Genomic DNA, 22,908 nt, shown 5'->3' on the forward strand with positions numbered 1-22,908 from the left:
CCTAGAAACATTCTTAACTGACATCCTGGGTCTCAACATTTTATGATATGGTCATTCAAGGAGTGAACCTTGAATTTGCAAACCATCTTTTGGCATGATTTCCTTCTCTCCCTCCCTTTCACCGCACTAGCTTCCTATTATGAATTTTAAGGCCCCCCCACAAAAGACAAGTTCAAGTATGCAGGTATGAAAAGAGGTTAACATTCCAAAAATACATTTTGCAAACGGCAACAATAATAATTAAAGTAATTAACAAATTATTCAAAGGGAACATATAATTTTCTCAGAATTTGTTTTATATTTAAAAAATTCATTTCATTAAGAACTAAGTGCAATGACATATTGCCACATAATTAAGACTCTCTTATTAGGAAAAACTGTCAGTCTAAATTGTTAATTTCAATTTTCTTTCCAATAGAACCATATAAAGATAAGAGAGAATCATCAGTCATTTATAAACATTTCTAAGTGTTGCTTTAAATACTGGAGTAAACAAGATAACATTGTTGATTATAATACTGGAGTCACATTTTAGCCTTGAGAATTAACACCAGGATTGACAAATTGCATTCCTTTTTTTTCCAAGACTACATTTCCACAATGTCACATGAGTCTACACTGTTACATATTCACTGAATGAAATTACAGAATATGTAATTTATATATTCTGAAATTACATATTACTTAAATGACAGAATATGTGGTTTATACTACAAGTTAAAACAGCCTCAAAACAGTGTTACTTGTTTCTCCTGCTTATCATTGCTATTTTTAAATGAAATCAGTTAAAAACAAAGTATTTGTGGAATCTGTATCTTCCAAAGGTGCTTGATGTGCTTGGCAAAAATAAAACTTTTCATTTAGTATATATCTGTATTTTAGTATCATTTACACAATAAACTCTAAGGCTTAAGAAAAAAAAGGAAAATGCATAAAATCCTTTATTCATTTGGAGAAGATAACTTAGTACAAAAGGAAGGGGAAAGAATATGCCCAATCAAAGTAAAAATTTAAATATATCCATCAAGAAAATATACATTATACCCTTTCCGAGATTGTTAGCTTTTGAATAAGAATGCAAAGCAAAACAAGTATGGACACTTGATGGTAAAGGAAAGACTGGTTTTTGTGCACAGATTGAATGGACCTCTCTTTTTATCAGCATGACATGGAAGACATAGAAACTAGGCTTTGAGAGGCCTTGAAAAACAAGATTTTTTTTAAAAGTTGAAAGAATATGGTAATCTAGGAAATATATGTAAATGCTGTTACAGTTACCTGCCATAAAATGTAAATATCTTAAAGTAGTTAAATGACCAGATTGCTAATGCTACTACAGAAAAAGCTGAACAGCTGTCTAGTCTAAGTTTATACACCTTGGTGCACTCTGCAATTAAATACTTTAATGCACACAAACAAGAAACCAGTAAAGCATATAGAAAAATGTTTTGGCTAATGTCTTCTTTCTCATGCAGATATGTGCTGTACATGTAATAAATATATCTGTTTGCTGGAAAATGCTCTTCTGTGCTCTAACAAAGTATTCAATAATGGCAGGTTATATGTGTATTAAAGTGCCTAATGGATAGAGCTCTTTTAAATGTCTTAACTGAAAGTTTTATAAGCTTCACTAGATGACAAAAGAACCTCACAAGCCAGTAATCACATGTTAACTTTTAGAATTCACTGAGCCCACATTTTTTAATTGTATCAAATATTTGCGATAACTTACATAATTATAGGCATCCTCATTACTAGCTAAACATGTTCATAATGGGGTACACACAGTGAACAACAGGAGAGGGGGATGTGGGAGGTCATAATGAGGTTCAAGATGTATGTAACTAATCAGGAGTATGGAACTTATTTTCATGGTCAGGAAAATTGTTTAACTGATGCATGCTTTGAGAGTCTTAATATTGAAAGGCTTGGGTGGGGAGAAATAAGAAAACAGAAAACGAATTATTATTGTTTTCCAAAAAGTAGGCTTCATGACAATGTACTAGTAGAAAAGAATGTTTATGCCTGACCCTATGGAGGCTTTAGAAAAATGCATGCATTGTGGACTTTTAGAAATGAGAGTCTTTTCCCACAGACATTTGTGCATTGTATAAAAGGGTCAATTTCAATAATTTCTTGGATCATAGGGAATCTAAGGCTTTCTTGATCATATAAGACATAAGGTCACTGATTCTATAATTATAGCCTCTGGAGAGACTGTGAGACGTCTAGGGAAAGAGGAGTGTTCATTAGAAATAAGGCAGTTCAATCTTCAAATTCTTTATAATCCTCTGCAATAAAAATGTTAGAATTTTAGTGAACAAATCGATTCCGAATCTATGAGTTTACTTTTTTACTGCAAGCTTTTAAATTCATCATCTGTTGTCACAACTTTTCGATGAATCATTGTGTAGAAATACAGCTTTCAATATCAAAATTCAGTGTGTCTGTGTAAAACAAAAAATCCTTGATAATCATAGCATGATTACAGAGAATTTGGTGAAGGGCTAGAACATTCAGATATTCAAAGACAGAGACTGAGGGAAGCAATGGAAAGAGATTCAGTTGTGCTGGTGGGTAACACTGACCCCGTGTTTGTGGTAAGTGGGGTGGATGCAATCCCACCTGGAGATGTTCAGCCTCACACTCAGGAGGACCTGTGCCCATCCTCACCGCCTGACTGCAGATTCCTGGATGTATGTAGTTGTGCTCAGATTGATTAAAGGGGAAACAACACCCCATTTTCCATCTCACATAACCAGCTGTGATTGGGCCTCTCTTTAATATTCTCTCTCACTGCTAAAGAAATTGAGTTGTTTTTTGGTGTTTTTTTTTGCCAACTTCAAACAAGCTAACAGTTATGACTAAACAAAAAGCAAAACACTTTGAATACAACAGCTGTGCCAGGAAAGAAAGAAAAATATTAAAATCTGAGGAGACGGTATAATTTCTGCATTAATTTGAGATTTTTTGGCACTATCAATACATTTGGTAAGTTTGAAAAGCCATTGTGGCAACGTTAACATATATTAAAATGTTTATACATTCCAACTTTAAGTGTAAATTTAACTTCCAGCAAATAAATATCATAGCTGGTTTTGGCTTCTGTTGGTATTTTGATTTTCTTATTAATTGGTTTCTTTTTTTTTCTGATTTTTTAGTTGATTGCAACATGCTCAAGTAGACTTTCTAGTCGATTGCCCAAATTCCAACAGGAATTGGTTTATAAATTGGTTCCAACTGGAACTGGTCATTTGGAATTTCCAGCACGGGAAATTATTTTATATGTGCCTTGATAAGTACCCTAAATTACAAATTGATGTGTCTAAATCTAATGAAGAAAACAAAAGGTACTGTTATGTAAATGTTGCACTTAAAAATATCTATATGATTGGGCATCTAATATCCATCTAGACTTAAGGGCATAATGTACATTTTTTTTTTTGCCCCTTTTTGGCATCAATAACAGCAGCCCATAAACACAGTGAATACTGTGCTGTACTTGCCAAGTTAAGATGACTGGTTGTATCCTAGCAGTGCTATGGCAAATTATCAACAGATGAATTTTTTGTTTGTTTCTGTAGACTCAAAGCCTATGTCGAGAGTCATGGCTATATCCCCCAGGCGATCCTCGGTTCCTGTGAGGTTTGTAAGTGTCCTGGTAGGAGTCAGGATAATCTTCTTCCACAAGAGGGTAATGATCTCGGCTATGCTGGGAACTGGAAGACAAGCGGTTCCTACTCTTCCGAGCCCTTTCATTGTGGTAATTTTCATCAGAGGTCATTAGACTTCGTCTTTCAATTGGAGAGTTCTCTGTGGAGTGGTTGCTGTGCCTCATACGCTGACTCTAAAAATATCAGATGGTTCACTGGTTAAATCACATCAGCTTCCTTCAACTAGAACATGTACATGTATGCACAACATGTAGACTCTGTACCATAAGATGCTTTACATCCGACTTAATAAACAGTTTGATACACAAACAGTCTGCTCGAAATATCTGGTCTTATGTATTTGGGATACAACATGCAAAGATGCCAAAGTGCTGATAGTTTATGAATTTAATTACATAATGCTGCATAATTATGCTTCTTATTAAACATATAGAATTAAGAGTTAACTGCTGAATGGAACTTAGTGTATTTAGGAAGGCTTAATAATTCCACTTCTATTGCAAAAATGAGGATTATTTTACCACTGGGAAACAAGTTAAAGTTCAGAATAGCATCTGTTATTTTATTCCTCTCTTGAACTGATAAAATCTTTCTCCTCCTAAAGTCACACACTTCATCTTTATCTAGCTGAACGTTCCTTGTATCTTTTAAAAATATTATAATGAAACGATGATTTGTGCTGCCCATAAAATAATGTGTTTCTGCATCCTACATAAATGTAAGACTCAGCAAAGTTCTCTCCAAAGAAGTACACAGTAATTATGGAGCCAGCCAATTGATACATTTCCAATTCTTGCCTCCTCAACTGAAATGTGCTGCAAAAATAATCCTCAGATAGAAACTAAATTCCCCTATAACCATTAATTGAAATTAGTATCTTCAGACACTTAGCTGAGCACTCAGGAAACGCTATCAACATTTTTCTTCAAATGATGGGAAAACACGTGTCACAGCTGTGTCTGCTTAGGTAGGTCTCCGCAGTTCAGAAACAGGATCCTGATGACACCACAGACCCAGATACATTTCCTGTCAAGGACACTCCCCTTCACGCAGCAGGAAATTCAGTCAACAGCCATAGCTTGAGTCTTTAACTCCCACCAGGAGTCTAACAACTAAATGCCCATGGTTACCAGGAGAATTAGGCCGCAGGATAAAGGGTACCAAATTAACTCAAGTGACACGGGGAGAACAAGTCGAGGTGGATGTCTTAGAGGTGATCAGTCAAGAGTGTTATTTTCATAAACAGATTGGAACATTTCATTCCCACCTACATTACAGAAGCATATTGCTAAATCCATTTCTCATTCCACAGTGTACAATTTGGAGCCAACCCGAACTAGTCAGTGGAAAAGCCACACTCAGATCAGCATGCAGCCTGTGAAGCCAGATGAGTCCTGGTGACCACACATGTATTGCGTATTACAATAGCAAGTTCAATTCCAGACTCAAAAGCCATTCACTTATATGGCAGTTTTTTACTCACCAAGATGCAATTTTGTAAAAGAGTAATATAATTGTAATCACATTTCACAGTGCTATTTATTGCAGAGCGAACGCGACATGATCTACAATCATGACTATCATTATCACTCATTAATACAAAACTAGGCGCGATGCAAGAGGGCTCGAATGACTACGCGTTACTCAGTCAGCTGGGGGTTTGGCCACATTCCAGCAGCTGCTTGGTAAATGGTAATTATAATTGATGGAGGAAGGCGAGATTCACGTGGTATCGTAGTGCCTCTGGCTCCCCACATCCAGCTCTGAGGGCAGCACTAGCACAGCAGGAGAGAGGGCCTCAGCCTCCTGCACTCACCTCAGCTTCCCTAGAGCACACCTGAAGTAGCCGCTGACCAAGGTGGGCCCCCACCCAGCCCTGAAAACTCAGGGATCTGAACACAGTTTCCAAACAGGGTGACTCAACTCGTGTGCACATTCTGTTTGGGAAAGCTAGGGGGCCGGCCCAGCAGCCTGTGGGGCAGGATGAGGTAAGGCAGCCAGTGGGTCATCTGTCCCACCTGTCTTACGTAGCTGGCCATGCGCCTGACAGTGCCACCGTTGTGTAATCCTTAAGAAGTGATGTGAGCGGTAACAGATAATTGCATAGTAGGTAGTAAATTTCTTAGCAGGGTTTAAACATAGGAGGGATAGATTTATCTAAGTAAAAGCCATTATAAATTAACAGAGAGCAAAGTTCTAAGGAAAAGGCCACTCTCTGGGTCACCTCGTCTAGGGTAGATCACAATTAGGTAATACTTCAGATTTTTAGTAATGCACATGTTTCTGTCTTCAGATTAAGGACAATCCCAGTCTCCATCTCAGTCAAGTCTCCTATACAATCATACATGTAACGTTGTAAAAGCATGAGTGAAAAGTGACGCTACCTGTAACCCAGAAATCGCTGTGGGGTACGGTGAGAGTGCTGTGGAGCCCAGGTTCCTTCCAAGCAGCGGGGTCATGGGGGTGCTGCTGGTCGTGTGGGTGGCACGCCAGTACGCCTCCAGGTACTCCCCCAGATGCTCACACGCATCCTCCAGCTGATTTTCATCCAAGATAACATCAAACATTTCCTGCAGATGACAAGAAAAACCCATGTCATTCATACATTACGTTTTAGGCAATGAAACCTAAAATTCCACTTCATGCAGATAATATCGTTTCTAATTTCTAGTAGCAAATATTAAATTTGAGGGGCTGTAATGGCAGTTCCTAAAGTTAAAGTCAAGTGAAGAGCTGCACAGTTAACCATGTACAAATCTGGACATTGACATAAAAATGGGAAAGCTCATTAAATATTTGGATTTTTAGAAAAGAAAGATGAGGTACATGTGAAAGTGTCCTAAGCAGAATATAGTGAAAATATACATGTATTCATATCTTTACCCATATATTCCTATGGAATAACACTTACTGAATACACCCTTTTATATATTATATAAAAGTTCTGAATTATACTTACTTCAGAATATGAGAGAAGCAAGTTAATGGCACTGAAAGAGGAGTTACAAAAATGTTTTGGGCAATGACTGTATCATTGGAATAAATATTTCATTTCCCAAAGTAACTGTGTTAGAAGAAATAACATTTACTTAGATAATTTTTAGAATGTTTGTGAAAATGATGTTATCTGTCTCATGATAAAACAATACAGAAAGTTTAGGATTAGTAGTAGAAAACCAAATTACAGAGATTTCTGCTACCAGAAGATCATCGTGTGAAATGGTTAAAAAAGAACAAGGACTAGGAGTATTTGATAGCACTTGTGGTGGGAGGTGGGGGTGGAGGGTTCACACAAGAAGTATCTGGTGTCCATGTTTCTGTCAGTAAGAACTTTCTCCAACACCTATCCTATAATCAGGAGTTGTTCTTTTGCCCCAAAGGAGCAGAGTGGCCCCTCTGTCAATGCAGTGTGGTCGGGAACACAGACAGAATAATATACCTGGGACACAGATTCCCTGGAGGGACAGTCAGAAGATTGTGGCACCTCATAAAGAGAAAAGCCATTTCACAGGTAAGTGAAAGCACACCCCCGACTTCCAGCAGCTGAATCCACATCTTCCCTCTTGCACCACTTCTGCTGTCACCCACCTGCTCTTACAAGCTCACTTTACCAAAATAAGGAGCTTCCACTAATGAATCAAATACAGGGTTACCGCCATCAGCACTGATGCTGCAGGTGGATTGTAGGTTTATAGCAACTAGATGACTCCGAGTCGGTGGAGGGTCAGCTGACTCACTCTCATCAGTGTGAGGGCTCCCTGAAGCAGGAGTCACCATGGAAACCATCTCTCTCCCAACGTTTAGTTTTTGAATGTTTTCATTACATTGATCTTTACTGAACATTTTGACCCTAATTTGCGAAGCAGTTTGCAAGTCCCTGAAGCAGTGAGAAATGTTTAGGAACTAGGAAAAGAATAAGGTGGTTTCAGTCTAAACCGACTGGTGCTTGAGAAGACTCAGCCAGTTCCACTCACGGGGAAACCTTTCCCCAACAGGAACATTTATTCATAGATTTCAGATGGGTTTTTGCATATTTTATTCATTCATAAAATATTTACTTGGTATCTATTCTGTGCTGGGCGTTGCAGGTATACTGTGGCAAAGAAAACGGACATGATCCCTATGCTCAAGAAGCATGCAGTCCGGTGGGAGAGACGAGTATTACAATCCATAACACTCTATGTCACACCGGCACTTGAATTCAGAACAACAGAGACTGAGCCAGTTAACATTCAGAGCTGCAGCTTAAAGTTCTGGATTTAGAAGGAGGCCCAGAGAGACATGTGAAAGTTGAACTTAGGAGTGAGGGGAAATTATGAGTAAGTCAAACAATTCTATCTGTAGAGGGAAGAGAATGAAACAGAAAAAGAGAAGCACAGAGACCACATGGCCCAGGAGAGAATGGGAAAACAGCTAGTTCCTACATATATCCTTACAATAAAATCCTCTTTTCCACTAACGCAAATCAAGGGAGTGTCTGTCTCTGGCAATCAAAAGCCCCTGCCCCCATCAATGTAAACCACTGATGGTTATAAATATAGAATCTGAGAAATGTCCCTAGTGCTCTGATGTAAACATTGTATTCTCTGATTTCTCAAGTTAACATTGCAGTACTAACATGAGCAGAACAAGAACAGCCCCATCCCAAAGTGCGCACACAACTCAGACAGAGGACACTGAAAGAAGAAAGAGAAAACTGGGTAACAAAGGATCACTCTGTGTCACTCCAGGCTAAACTCGTTCATAAACCCTAGGCTCTATTTGACCTAGAGTCTGCTGTTTACATAATGCTGTTTATGTTAACTATGTTATTCAGTCACATGGGTCTCATTCTATAATGTGGGATCTCAACAATGTATAGTCTCAACAAGTCATTTTCTTGCTTTCGTGAAGCCTCAAGTTAATGAACCCTCCGGGGGAACTTGGAGTGAGAGTTCTGGCTATCACAGCCAGGACTGTAAAGCCCAGAGAGGGCAAAACCAGGTAAGCAGCCCCCATTGCAAAATGTTATTTGAATGAGATTTCTATCTATGTGGCTGTTCCAAATGTCACATTGTCACGGCTGCAGGCACAAACATATACTTGATTACAAGTAAGGTTAATAAAGTACTTCTTTTTGTCAATGAATAGAATTTGTATATATCGGTACATGGCTGTTTGCTAAAGCCCCAATCATTTCTAGAAAACTATGCTTCTGTGTTGCAAAAAAGACAGCTATATGATGGAAGATGATTTGAAATTGCTTTTAGGCTTTCAAAAGCACAGAGCAAAGCAAATTTCAGCTTCTGAATGAATACTGACATATGCGGCTTATTTCCAAGTAAGAAGAATCTAACAGCCTAGATATCTGTGACAATTTTTCTTTTCAACTGTTCAGGAAATAACACCGCTGATTAGACCACAGTGTTAGAAAGTGAGAATAGGGAGGAAAAATAATTTTTTTTAATTATACAAAAAGAAATTAAAAGAAAAGCAGGACGATGAATTATGCAAGCCAGATTTGCCAATTTTTCATAAATTTAAAGGTTCAAGCACAGTTAGCTGCTTACTGTGCAATACATGAGGTCTACAGCGTGGGATATGAGATTCAAAGAGCTATCTAATCAGCAGAAGAGGGTGTGGGTAATGGGACAGTCACAGGCGGTGAGCAGTTACCCACTCAAAGATACCATGCCCTTGGGACAGCCGGAGGTAAGGGTAACACTGAGCTGTTTCCAAAGCACCAACACTGCACACGCCTCTGACATTCTGCAGTGCGATATTTTCTTCATCCGAGGTGGGCAGAAATAATGTGGCTGCCAAAGTAAATAAGTAGTGAACAGAGGAGTCAAAACAAACCACCAGAAAGCCAGGCACTGTAGGTCCCCTTTCTGGATAAGCTCTTGCAGGAGAATGTAAAACTAAAGTGTTAGAAATAACAAGAGTGAAAAACATGCGTCTAGCTTATCCCGTGGTGCAGAGAATGAAAATGACAGAGAAGAAAGGAAAAGATTGAAGCTGAATAAAATGGTAATGAAGAAAATCTGCAAAAGCTTTTTAAAAAATTTTAACTGTTTAAAGACCTCTCTGTTTCTTAATTTGTAGAATATCACAAACTTTCCAAAGGAAGGCACTTGAATCAGAGCAACCAACCATTCTGGTCCACCCGGGACTGAGTGGTTCTGGGTACCTGGGACTATGCGTGCCAAAATCTGGGTAACTGGGGAGAATGGGAGCGTTTGGTCACGCTGGTTTTTAGAAAGATGGAGCACTTTTCAGTTCCTACATTGACAATTGGAATGGGTCCCATTTACTTCTTTTACAGTCTTTTGGAAGGGAAGATAGAGAGAGGAAGTGGGTAAGTCTTTTTTCTTTATGACTGTGCAATACATACTTTCTAGCATAGAAGGAGAATCTCATTAAACAAACATGATTTCTAATATGTTTTATCTAGAATTGGCTATTGAACATTCAGAAAAAACTTTTTGATTAGTTTTTTTTGGGGGTAATTAAGTTTGTTTGTTTGTTTGGTTAAATGGAGGTACTGGGGACTGAACCCAGGACCTCATGCATGCTAAGCATGTACTCTGCCACTGAGCTTTACCCTCCCCTCCTTTTTTCAATTAGTTTTTTTTTTTGCTATTGAAAATTTTTAACAAAAAGTTGATAAAACTTAGAAATTAATTTAGCAGTTTAATCTTAACTTTTTTTTTTTAAGTTGGTGCATTACTGAGTATTAGCTAGCCAGGAGATTAAATATATACAACTCTCCCATGGTATATGCATTACTTTACATTTATTCATTGTGCAGAGATAAAACCTTATGTAGTTCATCTTTCTTATTTCTAAGTGGAAAAAAGAGAATCGGGTTGGACATACTTTTACTTCTTTGTTAACAGAATAAAGAGATCCTAAATCTGCCACCATCAAAAAAAATGACTGGCAAGTACCGTTCAGTAAAATAAAATGGCTGAATGGCAAATACACAATGCTAATTATACAATGACCAGCCAATGTTTCTTTCATATCAGAATTGCATTCTTTATATTATTAAAGCTTTTGAATTCCTGAGTACTCAACTTACTGGTCAACTAGTGATAGGAAAGTCTAAGTTAAAGGGATTCTGAAAGATGTATGAGGTCTTACGAGGCTAAAGGAAAGCCTACCAATAACACGGGGCTCTAGCAGTTAGTCTCAGGCACAGTTTCCACTTTAATGAGCCCAAAGGGGAAGACAATCAGAATTCCTGCCACTGATCGGTGGGGAAAACATGAAGGCAAAGAATACAGTGATTGTGATCCCTTCTAGTTCCTCTTCTTTAATGATCTGTGACTCTCATCATGAACCCAACCACATTTTCCTCCCCACACTCATCCATCAGGTCCATTCTTATTCTTCAAAGAGTATAAAAACATCTACCAGTGTTACTGTCTGTAGAAAAGGCATCCAGTGTTTTCGTTAAGTCCAAATTAATCCAATGCTTTACACCATAGTATTGGAGAGAGAACTATCCCTGACTCCGTACATCCAAGTTGGGTGGCTGAAATTCCTGCAACAAGAGTAGTCTCCTTGGGACTGAGAGAAACTAGATCCCATATGGCCTCGTTTCATGAAGGAATCATCTGAAATTGATCAGTATCTTTTTCAAAAGTAATGTTATGAATTAAACCACGAACATCCAGAGTCTCTGTAATAATGAATGCACCAGTAGGGATGGCACTTCAGAAAGGTGGGTGAATCCACATGATTCTAAATAATTTAAATAAAATTACTGGAAAGGGGCAGTGGAAAATTACTACTGTGACAGTAGTACTACTGTGATAGGACATTGGGCACGATCTTTCACTTCAGAGTTCCTGTGTTTAATAGAATAAATCTGAGCCCATTCAGCAACAGAAAATGAAGACAAATCATAGAAGAGATAGAAGAGAAGGATTACGGTTACTGTAATGTTAGAGGTTTGCAAGACTCTGGAGGAGATGTGTTCCCCTCTTGCCGAGAGAGTGATCAATGTCGTTTTACACGCACAGAAAAATTACAAAGAGCCAGGGTTAGCTTTTGGTAACACAAGTCAGCTTGTAACTAAGTAGGATTAAAGGATTACATTTCATTTATACATTCAATTGTCTTCCTATCTGCTCTTCTCGCCATGCATTATGTAGCTCTCATTGCTTTAGAACTGGGGCAATTTGAACTTTGTGCTTCTTAAAATGTACTATTTTCAACTTCTCTGAAAAGGAAAAGGGTACCAATACCTGGTAGAAGCAAAATGAAATCCAATTCTATAGTGTACAGATGTATATTCCAAATGCAAATTCAGGCAATTCATATAAAAATACATATATGAAATGAGCTTGTGGGTCCTAGTCTCACAGGCCCCTTTTCTGTCTGCATCCCACCTTTTCTTCTGTGAATCCAGAGCAGGCCCAATGCCCAATGAAGGAAAGCCCTCCCTCTTCCAGAGTAGAACTGTTCCATAGCCCATCCTCCCAGCTCATCCTTCTGTCTGTAGCTGATTAAAAATGGCCACAGGTTCTTTACCACTCCCTGCATCCATACAGATGGAGGGTTTATGTCCCCTCTCCTTGAATCTGAGCCTCTGTGACTCCTCTGACTAGCAGAATGCTATGGAAGTGCTGTTGTGCCAATATCTAAGCCCAGTTTAAGGGATTGAAATACTTGCTCTTGGAGCTCTGGGTGCTGCCATGTAGGAAACCTGTATTCCTTTTGGAGAGATCGTGTGGAAAGGCCCTGAGACCACGAGGAGAGGGAGAGAAATTGGCTGAGCCAAGGTTTCTGGCCATCCCTGCTAAGGAACCAGTTCAGCCACCAGCTGAATACCACCAAGTGCTGGTTGCTTAAAGTCACTAGTTTGGGGTAGTCTGTTGCGCAGGAATAGATAACCGGAAATTTGTCCTAGAACAAAGATGACAACTTCGGTGAGCTGGCTACATTGGGACTGCCCCCTGCTTCTATAAACAAAGTCTGGCTGGAACGCTTGCATTCATTTACATACTGCGTACGGCTGCTTTCCTGCTACCAAGGCAGAGTTGAGTAGTTTTGTGAGTAAGAACACATGGCCCACAAAGCCTAAAATATTTACTGTCTCGCCCTTCACTGAAAAAGTTTGCCGACCCCAATCTTAGAAGAAGCCTTACCCATGAACCCATGATTCTCTCTACAGGAGGAAACAGAATAACCTGTCTGTTGCCATTCACTCTCTAAAGTCTTGCTAGACAAGAAGACAGAGATCTTTGTCTGACTCCGGCGAAGGCGTATGATTGTTGGAAAGCCAGTTCACCTCTCTTGGTCTCAGTTCCCTCATTTGTAAAATGATCAGTCTTTCCTTAGAATTGTTCCATGGAACACTAGATCCATAGGATGCTCTGTGGAAAATGGTTCTATAGTCAAAATACAGGGGAAGCACTGTACACTACCCATCCTAATGGAGATATAAAATGCTCATTAGCATACTAAGGCCTTTGTGGTCAAGAAACCAGTCTACATATGTTTACTTAGGTGTTTTCTCAAACATTTGTGGTATCAGAGTGCATTCCCCATAACACTTGCTGATGTCACATACTGGGAAGAATACATAGGGTGGTATTTGAGGTCCCTTTTTGCTTCAACAGTCCCTGAGTTCATTTTTTCGCCTACAGAGAGTTTACTTTTTTCAATACTCTTTTAGACTTCCCTTTCTAAAGACTGCTGCCTTTAATTTCTTAGCAACGTGAGACTCCGCCAGTGTAATTTGCTGACTTTTCAGATTGGAGATGCGGTGGCTAATTAAGCAGGTTGCCAACTCTCCTAGAGGAGCTAGGAGTGATCACCTATCTTTGGATGACAAAGATAATTATGGTCTTGAAGTAAAAGTAGGGACAAATGCAGATACATTTGGAGATTACTACTAGTTTGTATAATTCGAAGATTTTTTCATGTATGCCAAAATAGAGTGCACAATTCCTCCTTAGCATTACAAATGATATTCAAGTAATATCAGATGAACATGTTGAATAATGTAAAGACCGTCTACAAAATACTAAATACAAGGTAACCTTACTTATCCAGACAGCTTGTTTAGAATTCCAAGTTTTCGGACCAATTACACAAAACCAGGGAGTGTTTATCCTGCTGAAATAATGACAGGGCAAGGCTGCCTTCCCCGTATATGAGGCTGTTGGAGATTCCTGACCTGAGGACACATCCTAAGGCAGCTCATAGTATTATCTGTATTTAAGTAGGCACATATTTTTCTTGGCTCCAGCTATTTCAGATGTAACATGTTGTACTATACATATAACTACTCAATTATCAACCATCTCAGCAGCTAAAATATATCCATTTTAGTAAGACACAAGTCATTTTCTCTAGTAATTATTAGGAATAAATGTTAATAAACTCATTCTTATAAAAAGATCAAATTAAAAAGAAACAAATTCAACTCACCTGAAACACATCTCAAGGAATTACTTACTGAGACTCCTTATAACATTATTAACCAAAACTTGTGAAGATATTAATCTAAACCAGTGGTTCTCAACCGGGAGTAATGTCTTTCCCTAAGGGACATCTGGCAATGTCTGGAGACATTTTTGATTGCTACAACTTGGGGGTTGTTACTGGCAAGGGAAACTGCTAAACATCCCACAATGCACAGGGCTGGTGCCTAAAACAAAAAATTTACCAACCTGCAATGTCAATTGTGGAGAATCCCTGACCTAAAACACTCTTACCTAAACAAGATTTACCAAGTAGTATCTGTAAGGACATTTATAATCTAACAAATTGTTTGCCAAGAGTTGACTTAAGCAACTAGAATCTTATTAGACTAAGCACTCCTTGAAGACAGGACAGTGCCTTTGTCTCCCCAGCACCTAGCAAGATAACAGGCCTAATGTTTAAATATTTGCTGAATGTATTTTAGTTCTCACCAAGAGATCTGATTGCAAATGAGCTACACAGAATTGAGATAACTAAATATTTGAGTTTGTCTGATTTAACCATGCATATCACATCCTCAGACATGCCCACATGTCATTCTGTAGAAGTATTTGATTTTAATGATGTCTTGAAACCATAAGGCTATTAGGTGACTTGATATATCTTCTGCTAATTTGGGGGGAAGTAATTAGGTTTGTTTATTTATTTATTTATTTTTGGATAGACTATTTTTTAGAGCAGTTTCAGGTTTACAGCAGAATTAAGCAGAAAATACAGAGTTCCCACATAGCCCTCCCCACCCACACATATATACTCCCCTATCCTCAACATCCCTTATCAGTGTGGCATATTTGGTACAATCGATGAAACAACAGGGGCACATTATTATCAACCAAAGTCCATAGTTTACATTAGAGTTCACCCTTGATGTTGTACATTCTATGGGTTTTGACAAATACATAATGACATGTAGCCATCTCTATAGTATATAGTACAGAATAATTTCATTGCCCTAAAAATGCCTTGTGCTCCATCTGTTCATTCCTCCCTCCCACCCTCTCCCCAAACCCCTGGAAATCACAATATTTTTATTGTTTCTGTAGCTGTGCCTTTTCCAAAAAGTCATTTGGTTGGAATCGTACAGTTTGTAGCCTTTTCAGACTGGCTTCTTTCACTTAGTAATATGTCTTTTTAAGTTTCTTCTATGTCTTTCATGGCTTGATAGATCATTTTTTTTACTGCACATATATTTTTTAATTTACATATATGTACTGTTCATTGTTTCTAAGAATGTTTAGAGCTTTAGCTTTTTAAACTTACATAGTTATCAAAGAAATAAAGCCAAACACAAAATAAGAGCTCAAAAAGATACATACACTCTGCTATTTACAGCAGCATTATTTATAATTGCCAAGATATGGAAGCATCCTAAGTGCACATCAATAGTTGAATAGACAATGGAGATGCAGCATATATATATATTAGACATAATATATATATGTAGTAGAATACAACTCACCCATTAAAAAGAAGGCTATTTTGCCCTTGGTGGCCCTTCATTCACTTTTTTTTTTCACTTCAAAAACCAGAATTTTATAACTGGCAGAGACATTTCCATTACATCAAAAACAACAAAATACCTAGAAATAAACTTAACCAAGGAGGTTACCTATACTCTGAAAACTGAAATGACACAAAGAAACGGAAAGATTTCTTCTGCTCTTGGATTGGAAGAATCAAAACTATCAAAATGGCCACACTACCCAAAGCAATCCACAGATCCAATGCAACCCCTGTCAAAATACTCGAGACATTCCTCACAGAACTAGAACAATTCCAAAATTTATAAGGAACCACAAAAGACCCCGAACAGCCAAAGCAATCTTTTGTAGGTCTCTTTTTTTTTCTCTCTCTCTCTTCTTTTTGTTCTCTTTTCTTTTGCTTTGATGACTAGAGACGGTCCTTTAACATTTGTTGTAAGCTGGTTTGGTGATGCTGAGATCTTTTAGCTTTTGTTTATCTGTGAAGCTTTTGATTTCTCCATCAAGTCTGAATGAGAGTCTTGCTGGATAGAGTATTCTTGGTTGTAAGTTTCCCCCTTGCATCACTTTAAATATATCGTGCCACTCCCTTCTGGCCTGTAGAGTTTCTGCTAAAAAATCAGCTGATAACCTGATGGGAGTTCCCTTGTTATGTTATTTGTTGCTTTTCTCTTGCTAATTTTAATATTTTCTCCTTATCCTTAATTGTTGTTAATTTGATGACTGTGTGCCTTGGTGTGTTCCTCTTTGGGTTGATTCTGTGCGGAACTCTCTGCGCTTCGAGGACTTGGGTGACTGTTTCCTTTCCCAAGTTGGGGACGTTTTCAGTTATTATCTCTCCAAAAATTTTCTCAGGTCCTTTCTCTCTCTCTTCTCTTTCTGGGACCCCTATAATGTGAATATTAGAGTGCTTCATGTTGTCCCAGAGTTCTCTTAAACTATCCTCATTCCTTTTTATTTTTTTTTTTTTTTTCTGTTCTGAAGTAGTGATTTCCACTAATTTGTTTTTTAGCTCACTGATCTGTTCTTCTGCCTCATTTAGTCTATTCTTGGTTCCTTCTAGTGTATTGTTCATTTCAGTGATTTTATTCTTCAACTCTGTTTGGGTAGTCTTTATATTTTCCAACTCTTTGCTAAAAACTTCACTCTGTGCATCTGTACTCCTCTTGAGTTCTCTGAACATCTTGGCCATCATTACTTTAAACTCTTTTTCAGATAAATTACCTATCTCCTCATCACTTATTTCTTCTTCTGGGATTTTATCTTGTGCCTTGGCCTGGGAGATATTCCTTTGCCACCTCATATTGTCTATCTTTCTATGTGTTTGTGGATTCCTTCCACAGGCTTTGGGATCATTGTTCTCTTATTTCTAGTATCTGCTCCTGGTGGATGAGACTGGACTAGAGGCTTATGCAGGTTTCCTGGCAGGAGGAGCCAATGCCTGCCCACTGCTGGGTGAAGCTAGATCCTGGACCTCTGGTGGGTAGGGCTGTGTCTAGAGGCCTTTGTGGCTTAGGAAGTCTGCTAATGGGTGGGGCTGTGTTCCCACCCTGTACGATGTTAGGCCTGAGGCTTCCCTACAGGCTGCTGGGTGGGGCTAGGTCTTGGTGCTATGATCCAATCAAGTTGTCAGCCTCCAGGAAAGCTCATGTAGATGAACACTCCCAGAATGTCCTCCACCAGCTTTTATGTCCCCTGGGTGAGCCACAGCCACCCCCCACATCCCCAGGAGACCCTCGAAATCCAGCAGGCAGGTCTGGCCCAGGTTCCTATGAAATCACTGCCTCTGCCCTTGGACCTGGTGCACATGAATTTCTGTGTATGCTTCCCAAGCAAATGGAGTCTCCATTTCCCCCAGTCCCGTGGGGCTGCCAGAGCCAAGCCCCCCTGCCCTTCAAAACCAGATGTTCTGGGGTCTCCTTCTCTTCCCAATACCAGGACCCGAGCTGGGGAGCCTGACATGGGGCTTAGAGCTCTCACTCCTGTGGGAGGGCCCCTGCAACTTAACAAATCTTCAGCTTGTGGGTCGCCCACCTGGGGGGTATGGGTCCCAATTATATCATGAACACGCCCCTCCTACCATCCTGCTGTGGTTCCCTCTTTATGTTTCCAGTTGCAGAAGATCTTTTTGCTAGGTTCCAGTCTTTTTTTGATGGTTATTTAGCATTCAGTTATGGTTTCGTTGTAGTCACAAGGAGAGGTAAGCTCCGCCATCTTGACCAGAACTCCTCTATTTTTATTTTTTAATGGAGGTACTGGGGATTGAACCCAAGACGTTGTGCATGCTGGGCATGCACTCTACCAGAGTTACACCCTCCCTGTCTTCTGCTTATTTTTATACTCTCCTCTTCCCTGGGCTCTACCACACTCATGATTTCAATAACATCTCTAAGCTGATCACTTCCAAAATCTAGATAGAATCAGAGTGTTGGAGCTGAGAAGGGATGTTAGATACCACATCCTTTAACCTTCACCAGAGGAGATTCCTTCCACAACACTGCGGACGTTGGCTCATGGAGCCCACTCCTCCCCCGCCGCTGCCTCCAGCTGAAGGCAGTCAGAGACAAGCTCTTTACTTGGAAAGCCCTTCCATTCTTGTCAACATGTGCCTTTGAGCAAACTTGTGAAACGCCTTAACCCTGGTGGGTGAGTCTGATCATTGTGTCAAATGAAATTAGATGGGCCTAACTGCTCTCAAGTCCACCCAGATCTGCTCCCAGAACTCCCGCAGATCTTAGTGCCATGCCTGGGACCTCACAGTGCCGGTGCTGCCCTCCCAGTGCATGTCTCTACATTGAACTCAGACCTGGCCAGTGAAACCTGAGATAATAATCCGTGCCTTTTCTTTTTGTCTTTTCCCTCTTTATTTTTCCACCACTCAAGCAGGTGGCAGCGTCCGTGCTTCCTTGTCTGGTTGGGGAGGGAGGTGTCTGTGGCAGGAAATTGCCAGCTCTCCATTTCCCCTTCTGAATTTTGTGTTCCCAAAGCCTAAATTGGTTGGAAACATTTTGTGCTAATTGCTTCTGGAAACAAAAGAAGGTGGGGATGCTTTTAGGTACAACAAAAGCAGAGAGGAAGTCCCTTTAATAGCAACAAGAGGGGATAAAAGGGAGATACCTCCCTTCCCTCAGACAGAGAAGAGAAGGGAGCTCTCTTGCCAAAGCCCCAGAGAGCAGGGGCTATGTGTCTCCCTGCCTTGCCAAAGACCCCTGTTGCGGATGAGGTCTGACGCAGCCGAGCATCCATCCTTAGGGACTACGTGGATTTGGTCAATGGTTGTCTGAATTGGAACTCTTCCCCTCACTCCCTCAACTTCCTCGACAACACCACCCTTACCACTTGGAGTCTTTGTTCTGTCCTGGGTTAGAGTAAAGGCAGCTGCAAGCATGGCTAAACCTCCTGCCTGCCCCCTGGGCTAGGGGTCAAAGTAGAAAATGAGCTATTTCTTGTACAGCAAAGCTGGGGACCAGAGATCCATCTACACTACATGGCGATGTGGAGACGTGGAGACTGGGAGCGGTACAGTGGACAGAGCTTTGTTGGAGTCAAAGCTCTAGGGCTGACTCTTGGGGCTCACTTATTCAGTCACCTCCAACACATTTCTTAGCAGGGACTTAGATTTCTCCTGGAGAAAGTAAGGATAGGGTTATCTACTCTGGGGGTCACAGAGGTGCGTGCAGATTTCCCCTGGACTGAGAGCTGGCTGTGACCAGTGCAATCAGCAGCCTCGCGCCGCTGCGCCCTCAGGATCCACTGTGGCATTCAAGCAAAGCCATGCTCTCTCCGGGCTGCTCCCTGCCACCGCCTGAACACAGCACAGGACTAGAGCCCGAACATTTCTGCCTGACACGAGGCTCTCCATGGGGCAACCTTTGCTTTGGGGATCCCCAGCTCCATGTTGGAGATTTTCTCCAGGCTGCATCGCAGTCTGAAGCTCCTCCCACCCATTTCTCCTCCTGTCCCCCTTTCCTTTCACAGGGTCAGAAGTGCATCAGGTCTGAAGGCTCTCCCTGTGGTTCTGTCCCTTTTCCCTTTCCCTCTCATAGGCATTTCCTCTCATAAGTCTGCACCTCGAATTCCAGGTGTCTACTTCCCAGAAGATCCAAACTGATATAACTACCCTTGTAAGACTGCTCTAAAAAATGGGAAACAATAGCATAGTTCCTGGCTTTTGGGAGCTACTCAATAAAGGTTAGCCTCCTTCAATTGGGACACGTTACAGAGTCAGGGAGTGGGAAATAAATTCTTCTACATTTGCTCAGTGCTTTAATCATACATTCCATCGTGTAAGTGGGCTTCATTAGTCGGCAATGTGCAGTTAGACTTCTTAACATAGCACTCCAGACTCTGAGCTATCCAAATCATCTGCAGGTAGGCAACCACTAGGGGTGTGTGTGTGAATAGGTGAGTTGGATTGTGAGGGGAGGAAATTGGCTTTGCAACCAGATAGATCTAAATCTAATCATAATTTGCTGTGTGACCTTACAAAAATCCTTTAACATCTTGGTCTTCAGTTACCTCAACTATATGATGGGGATAATACTACCCAGCTTACTAAATGACTGTGAGGATTAGAGAGAATCTATGTAAAGGATCTAGCACAGCGTCTGGCCCATTGTAAGCATCTAATGAGAGGATGCACTGCCTGTACATCCTTATTCTTACCTGGTCCTCTTCCTGCCTGTACATCCTTTCATTCATTCAATATTTCTCATGGACCTGATATGACAGGAACTTGAGATACAACAGTGAACCAGACCAGCTCAGATCTTTACAGAACCTGACAGATAGGCATGGCATAGTGCAAAGTACATCCAGTAATTACAACAGAAACACTTAGGTGCTTATTGTGTGCTGGGCACTGTTCCAAGAGCTTTACCACACAGTCACTCAACCAGTCTTTACACCAATCCAGTGAGGGAGGTATTTGCTCAAGACTACATAACTCGGGATGTAATCCCTAGTGTGGATGCGTGGAGGATGTGAACCCAGGCAGTCTGGCTCCAGAGTCTACACGTTTAACAGCTGTGCTATGTTGCCTCTCTAAATATCTGGATTGGATTTTATGCTTCCACAGAGCATTAATGATCCTTACACACACATATGACAAAACCTAGTGAATCGAATCAGTTGGAAAAGCAGTTATTTCCTTTAGAGAAACACAGGCACAGAAATAGTAAGTCAGCCGAGCAGGTGTAGACAGTGATCAGCCTCTGCGGACCCACATGACAGCAGTCACCTCCCTGCCCCCACCTCCTCGCCATTTCCTTGGCTTCCTGCTCAGCAGCTGTTTGCTGGCAACGGCACTAGAAGAAAAGTTGCTATAATATGGTTTGTCACCTGACTTAACCCTGACCTTTTTACCTGCTATAACCACAGTGCTCTTCTAGTGCTAAGAAGTTCTTAACTTTCAGTGTCATAATCTTCTACACCTAGCGGAACTTTCTGGCAGAAAAGTTAAAGGAAAATCAAATCAGTATGTTTTATTGGTTCTTTCCTTTTCATAAAAGTGTCCACAGGACTGGGTTAAGTAGTTTGCTGAGTGTTTGCAGGGCAATCAAGGTAGCAGTAAGGACATTGGACCCTGGACACTAAGTTCATGTCTTGTGACGTGGCAGACGCCACCCAGTCCTGGATGCCTGAGCAGCCAACACGAGAGCAGCAGTTTGCTTCAAGAAACCCTCTAGGTTTATGACAACATACCATCACCACGACATACCATCTATAATAAGAATGACAATGTTAATATATGTTCAAACAAAACAAAACCACCAACCTCTCCTAACCAGTCAAGAATGAGCATGACAAAAAAATGATTGTACTTACTGGGGGGCATTGTGCAAGTTTATCAGCTGCCACCAGTTGAACATTTAAGTGTTTACTTTGGGACTTTCCTCTAGATTTAATCAACCGCTGTAAAACCTGATAGAAGAAGACATGAATCTGTGATACTTTCAACGAGTTGAAAGAAAATCAAATAAACTAAGACCTTTTTTCATAGTCTGTGTAGCCCTGAGTATTAAAAGAAAGAAAACATAATGTGACAAGTCATATATATATTTATATATAAATATATATATATATATAAATTCTGTAATGACATCATCCATTTATACTGGCTTTCAGTTATAGTGGATTTGATATGTTCATCCTATTCTCACTCCATGGGAGGTCTTGGGATCTTGTGTTCTCGCCCTACATTTTACCCAGAGATTTCAAAGAAAGCCAGCTCGTAAAAGTGGAGGAACTGATCTGTACCAGGTCGTTTATGTCCAAATTCAGTTGAGTTCTATTTTGGTTCACTATCTCAATGTCAGATAAATATCAGAGTCATTTATATATTTGACCCTTTTTGTCATTGATAATTATTAAGGCATTCCAGTCTAATCTTACATGAACAGAACGACGTCATAATAGAAATCTAAGCAAAACATTTGCACTGGCGTACTGCTACATATAAACCAGTGATACACCTATGCCTTTTGGGCACTGCTGTAACTGCATTTTTCCATATACTCCCTTTGCTCTTTTTTTTTTTTTTTTTTTTTTTTTTTAGCTGAAATAGGACCCTTCCCCCAAAACAGTACTAATCTATGAGGCTTTATGCTACCTTAGCACATATGTCCCCAGGAGTCCCAATTCCTGTACTTATGGACCCCATGGTGACAGGGACAGGGGTGAGAGGGGTTGAAATCTATTCCACTGCAGGGAAGGGAGCCTGAATCCCCTTCAGTTCTGGGTGAAAGAGACTCCAAGTAATTAAGACAACTTCAATCCATTCTAATGATTCCCAAAAGCCCTGGTTTGGTCAGGATTCCCAAGCTCATCCTGCACAGAACCAGTGTGTGGAGAGATGGAAGGCTAAGGAGGTCAGAAGGGTTGGGAGGGGCACATTCTCCACCTGGGAGAGGAAACCACTGTTCTGGATGGAAGTCGAATTGGCATTGAAGCATGAAAATGCACTCTTGGAGGCATTGGAAAGAAACTGATTGTTAAGGTAGTACCTCCCAGGGGTATCCATTTCATATTAACTTTTTAGGACATCATCATATTTTAAAGTTAAATAACAACCAAGTCTAAAGAGACCAATATGAGGCTGTCCACTTTTATTTTTATCTCCCCTGTTAGCAGAAAGATACACGGCAGATATCCCATTGTGCTCAATCACAGAATACCTCTATTCCTTGAAGAACCCAACCTAAGCGCAAATGTAAGGATCTATAATGTTTCCATAAGAGATTTTATATGGTGATATTTGACTTTATATATGATAA

The 22,908-nt window shown here is 40.2% G+C and overlaps 1 protein-coding gene across 3 annotated transcripts in view; it reads right to left on the minus strand.

The window, feature by feature from the left end:
• Window positions 1–2,338: 2,338 nt before the first annotated feature.
• Window positions 2,339–22,908, minus strand: part of CACNB4 (calcium voltage-gated channel auxiliary subunit beta 4) — a 218,726-nt gene continuing 198,156 nt past the window's right edge. For all 3 annotated transcript variants that reach the window (XM_074363669.1, XM_074363670.1, XM_010967867.3), the window contains 3 exons: window positions 21,461–21,556; window positions 6,059–6,244; window positions 2,339–3,847 (listed from right to left, as the gene is read on the minus strand). In XM_074363669.1, coding sequence (XP_074219770.1) covers window positions 3,587–3,847; window positions 6,059–6,244; window positions 21,461–21,556 — 543 coding nt within the window. In that variant the 3' untranslated portion in view covers window positions 2,339–3,586. The remainder of the gene's footprint in view (window positions 3,848–6,058; window positions 6,245–21,460; window positions 21,557–22,908) is intronic.

Source organism: Camelus bactrianus, chromosome 5 (assembly GCF_048773025.1).
Source record: "Camelus bactrianus isolate YW-2024 breed Bactrian camel chromosome 5, ASM4877302v1, whole genome shotgun sequence".
NCBI lineage: Eukaryota > Metazoa > Chordata > Mammalia > Artiodactyla > Camelidae > Camelus > Camelus bactrianus.